This window comes from Phaethon lepturus, unplaced genomic scaffold (assembly GCF_000687285.1).
Source record: "Phaethon lepturus isolate BGI_N335 unplaced genomic scaffold, ASM68728v1 scaffold25155, whole genome shotgun sequence".
NCBI lineage: Eukaryota > Metazoa > Chordata > Aves > Phaethontiformes > Phaethontidae > Phaethon > Phaethon lepturus.
This window is the reverse complement of record NW_010541571.1, coordinates 1-4,019: the sequence shown is the minus strand read 5'-3', so window position 1 is coordinate 4,019 and position 4,019 is coordinate 1. Positions and strand designations below refer to the sequence as shown.

At 57.4% G+C, this 4,019-nt stretch overlaps 1 protein-coding gene across 1 annotated transcript; it reads right to left on the bottom strand.

Moving 5' to 3' along the window:
- Positions 1 to 8: 8 nt before the first annotated feature.
- On the bottom strand, positions 9 to 4,016 carry CSPG4 (chondroitin sulfate proteoglycan 4; the record flags this gene model as incomplete). Its single annotated transcript, XM_010287780.1, has 2 exons — positions 9 to 230; positions 519 to 4,016. Coding segments are annotated over 2 exons (3,720 nt in total), but the record flags the coding sequence as incomplete, so codon positions are not given.
- Between the last annotated feature and the right edge of the window lie 3 nt (positions 4,017 to 4,019).

Sequence of the window (4,019 nt, the reverse complement as noted above, 5' to 3'; positions counted from 1 at the left end):
CCACTGGCCGTGATGTCTACGACAAACTGGTCGTGCTCCTCCTCTGGCTTGGAGTGGAGGTAGAGGACTCTGCCTTCGTTGATGTCCTCCTGGGTGAAGGACTGGATGGGGTCCAGGCTGGGCTGCTCGTTCAAGTCTCGGCCATGCTGAAGCATTGCCAGGAAGCCGGAGGCTGGGGGGCTGCTCACCAGGTAGACTATGTCCTGGGGAAGGATCTCTTCGTGGGCCACCTGGGAGTGTGGGGGAGACAAGACGTGAGTGGGGGGCTGATGCCTGCGAGGCTGGGCTGCCCCACAGCCCACCACTGTGCAATCTCCTGAGGCTTTGCTCTGTGGGGTAAGCTGCAAGTCACCTTCTTGCCAAGACCATGCCCCTCTGCCCCTGGCCAAAGCCTGACATGAGCACGAGTCCTTTGCTGTGGGCAGGTGGGTGTAAAATGGAATCCCACCGGCTGTCCTGGTTTGGTGGCCAGGAAAGTGATGCAGGCTTGGGGAATGACTAGAGAAGGGGATACTCACCAGTAGGGACTCTTCCTTGATCCCAGCTGCTTCCCCCTGGAAGACACGTATCTCCTTGTGGTTGACTATACGCAGGGGGCTGGGATGGGTTTCCAAGAACACGCTGATGGCCAGCGTGTCCTCCACCACCACCTCGTTTGCTTCTACAGTGAACTGGAGCTCATCCCGGGTGTTCCTGCTCCCGTTGTGGCGGTAGGAGATCTCCCCTGCTAGCAGGTCCCTCTGGGAGAAGGCCACGACCGGCTGCTCCCCTCTCAGCACAGTCCCCCACCTTGGGGGGGTCGTTATCAGGAACCGTATCTCTTCATCTGACCTGATGTCCATGTTGGTCTCCAGGCTGAGGACAGAAGAGTCGATGCTCCCTCGGCTCCCCTGGTGGATGACTAGACCGGTGTTGTTGACTATTTTGATGTAGGGATCTGACGCCTGTACTTCCAGGAGGGCCGTGGTTTGGTGGAGGCCATCTGAGACCTGTAGCTGGATCCACCCCCGGTCAGCCCCTGAATGGACAAAAAGGATCTTCTTCTTCCTCAGGTCATCCTGCGTGAACCGATAGACCTGATGGCTTCTGTCATCGACAGACACGATGCTGCCAAACAAAATGTCCTTCCTCGCCAGCACCAGCTGCGTGTCAGAGAAGCCAGAGTCCTCGTCGGCGAAGGCGATGTCGTCTGTCGTCAGCAGGTGCTGCCCATTGCGCACCACGTTGAAGACCTTGTTCACCACTTGGACTGGGGTGTGGTCATTGACGGGTTGGATGGAGACCCTGAAAACACCTCTTACCTCCTCCGCATCGGGCTCAGCGCTCCCCTCACCTTGCCTGATCGCTACGAAGGGGATGTCATCCTCCAGTGTCTCGGAGTCATCGTGCTGGTACAGCAGCCGGTGGTGGAGGATATCATCGTTGGTGAACTCCATGATCTCCTCTCTGGAGGCCCAGCTGGGGGACGCAGCCCAGGCCAGCCTCCCGTGTGCTGGCCCCTCAATCACTTCGTAGAGGTAGTCCATGCTGTTCATGCTCTGTACAAACAAGTGGTCCTTGGAGATGACAGCTTGCCCCCCTTCTGGCACGGTCAGGAGGACGTTGGTCAGGGCTGGTGCGTCGGGGTCCCCGCCAATGCTGATTGTGTAGGTGTAGATGGGAGAGTGCTGCTCGCCGGCGTGGACACGAAACTGGAAGGTGTCCTCGGCTTGCTGAGAGTTCCTGATGGTCGCGCTGTAGCTCAGGTGGTTTCTTTGCAGGTCGTCCTGGGTAAATCCAAAGCCTTCGGTCAGCCTGTTGCCGAGCAGCTCCAAGTTTCCCTTTTTGGGAGCCTGGATTATCAGGTAGTGGAAAGGGACCGGGGCAGAGTTTGGGTCTTCCAACATTGCCTCCAGCTCCTTACTGGTGATGTTTCTGTGCCGCTTGTTCTTCATCTGGAGGGGGACCATGGTCCTCATCTTAATGGTGGCTCTTTTAATCCTTATGAGAAAGGTGTTGTTTTGCAAGACTTTCTGCCCCACCTGGACTTTGAATCTCAGCCTCTCCATGACATCTTCCAGCCGGTGCTCCGAGTCCGTGCTGAAATACTGGATGCGCCCTTGCTCCAAGTCTTGCTGGTGGAAGGACTCGACTTTTTTCCATTCCCCTCCCATGCTCCCTTGCTTCTGGACCTCACCATACCTTAGGGGCTCTGTGAGGACATACAGGATGGCAACCCGTTGTTTCACGGCATTCGTCTCCACTGACAGGTTGGCTGTGGTAATGCGCGCAGCCCCTCCTTGGGCGATGGAGAGGCCGGTGTTGTTGCGCAGGTGGATGTCAGGGTCAATGGCGAGGATTCTCAGGGTGGCAGTGGGGCTTGGGACTGTGCCGTCGCTCACCTGCAAGGTGAGTTGTAAGTTTGTCCCGCTTTGGTGCACGTAGACTACGTTGCCTGTTTCCAGGTCCCTGCAGGAGAACTCCTCAATGGGCACTCCAGGGTGGAAGTCATACTCTACATAACCCTCCTCCATCTGCTGGCCACCATGCAGCTGGAATTCGAGGTCATCACAGGACGTGTCATCATCTAGGACCTGCAGGATGTCTGTGGTCAGGTGCTTCCGTGTGTGCTTCAGGATTGTCATGTGGTTCCCATCGGGAAAGATCACTTGTGGGGCATCGTTGATGGGGTTGATCATGATGGGCAGCAGGTACATCTGCCCCTGCCGCAAGCACTCGGGGACCCCTTGCTGGGCAGTTACCGTCACCTCCAGCATCAGCTGGTCCATGGGCCCCTCGGAGCCGTCGTGGACATACCTGACTTTCCTATTCACAATGTCCAACAAGGTGAACTTCCTTCTGCTCCTGGACCCAGGAATGTCCAGCTCCAGCTGGCCGTGCCTAGGATCGTTGGTGATGCTAAAGAGGATTTGGGACTGCCGGATGTTTGCAAGACTCAAGTCTACCGTTGGCTGGGTGTGTTTCCACTCCAGATAGGCCGTGCCCCCTTCAGAGACGATGAGGGGGCTGACGTGCAGCAGCCTGCTGATGTTGGCGAAGGCGGGTGGGAAGCTATTGTCTGGCCGGCACGGTTCCACCACCAGGCCCGGTGCCCCTGACCAGACATCTGGAGGTGGGGAGGTGGGTGCCTCGTCCTGCTCGTACACCTCGTCGTAGTCCCAGTAGTGCTCCTGCTTTCCACAGCCTGATGTGATGTCCTTCGTGATCACGGCATCCTGCAGACTCCTCCTCTGCAGGTTTATCCGCAGGTCCTCCAGGCAACCAACAAACGAGTTGTTGGTCATGGTCCACACCGAGATGAAAGCCAGATGATGCTCTCTCAGCCTCTGCAGAGCTTTTTCGTTCATACCTCCGATGAAGAGGTTTCCCTGAAGGTCCAGGTAGTTGTTGATGCCCCGGTTGGACGTGGATGAGGCGTAGTAATCTATCAGTATCTCAAACTTGTGGATGTCTGTGTAGACTTTGACATAGTGCTGCTGCTCATCGCTGATGAAGACATTGTTGTGCAGGACGATGACGCCGTTCCCCTTCTCAACAAACCCTCTCAGGCGCCCGTTGGAGATCTCCAGGTAGAAGAAGTCATTCTCCAGCCCTGCGTGATAGATGAGGGGTGCCTGGGTGACGCTCGTCGTTATCACAAACTCAATGGTTGCCTCCTCCCTGGCATCCCACGTGGGAAACGCGATGTAGGAGTGTGGCCCCAGGAACCCGAAGGGGTCCTCGGGTTCCGCAGAGAACTGCGTGCTGCACCCTTCCTGGACCTGGTGGAAGATCTTGGAGCTGCCGTCGGAGGACAGAGGGGAGAGGACATCCAGGCCGTTGAACGTCACTAAGTGGAGGCAACCTCTGAAGGGTGAGCTGGCCTCGGCGAGGTAGGGCAGGTCAAGGCTGCCTGTCCCACCGGCATAGAGGCCGTACTGGATGTCCAGCTCCCGTACGGGCCCTGCGATGTCCACAGAGCTGTTGAAGAGGCCGTCGATGGTCAGCGTCATTCTGCCGTCTTCCACCAGCAGCTCCAC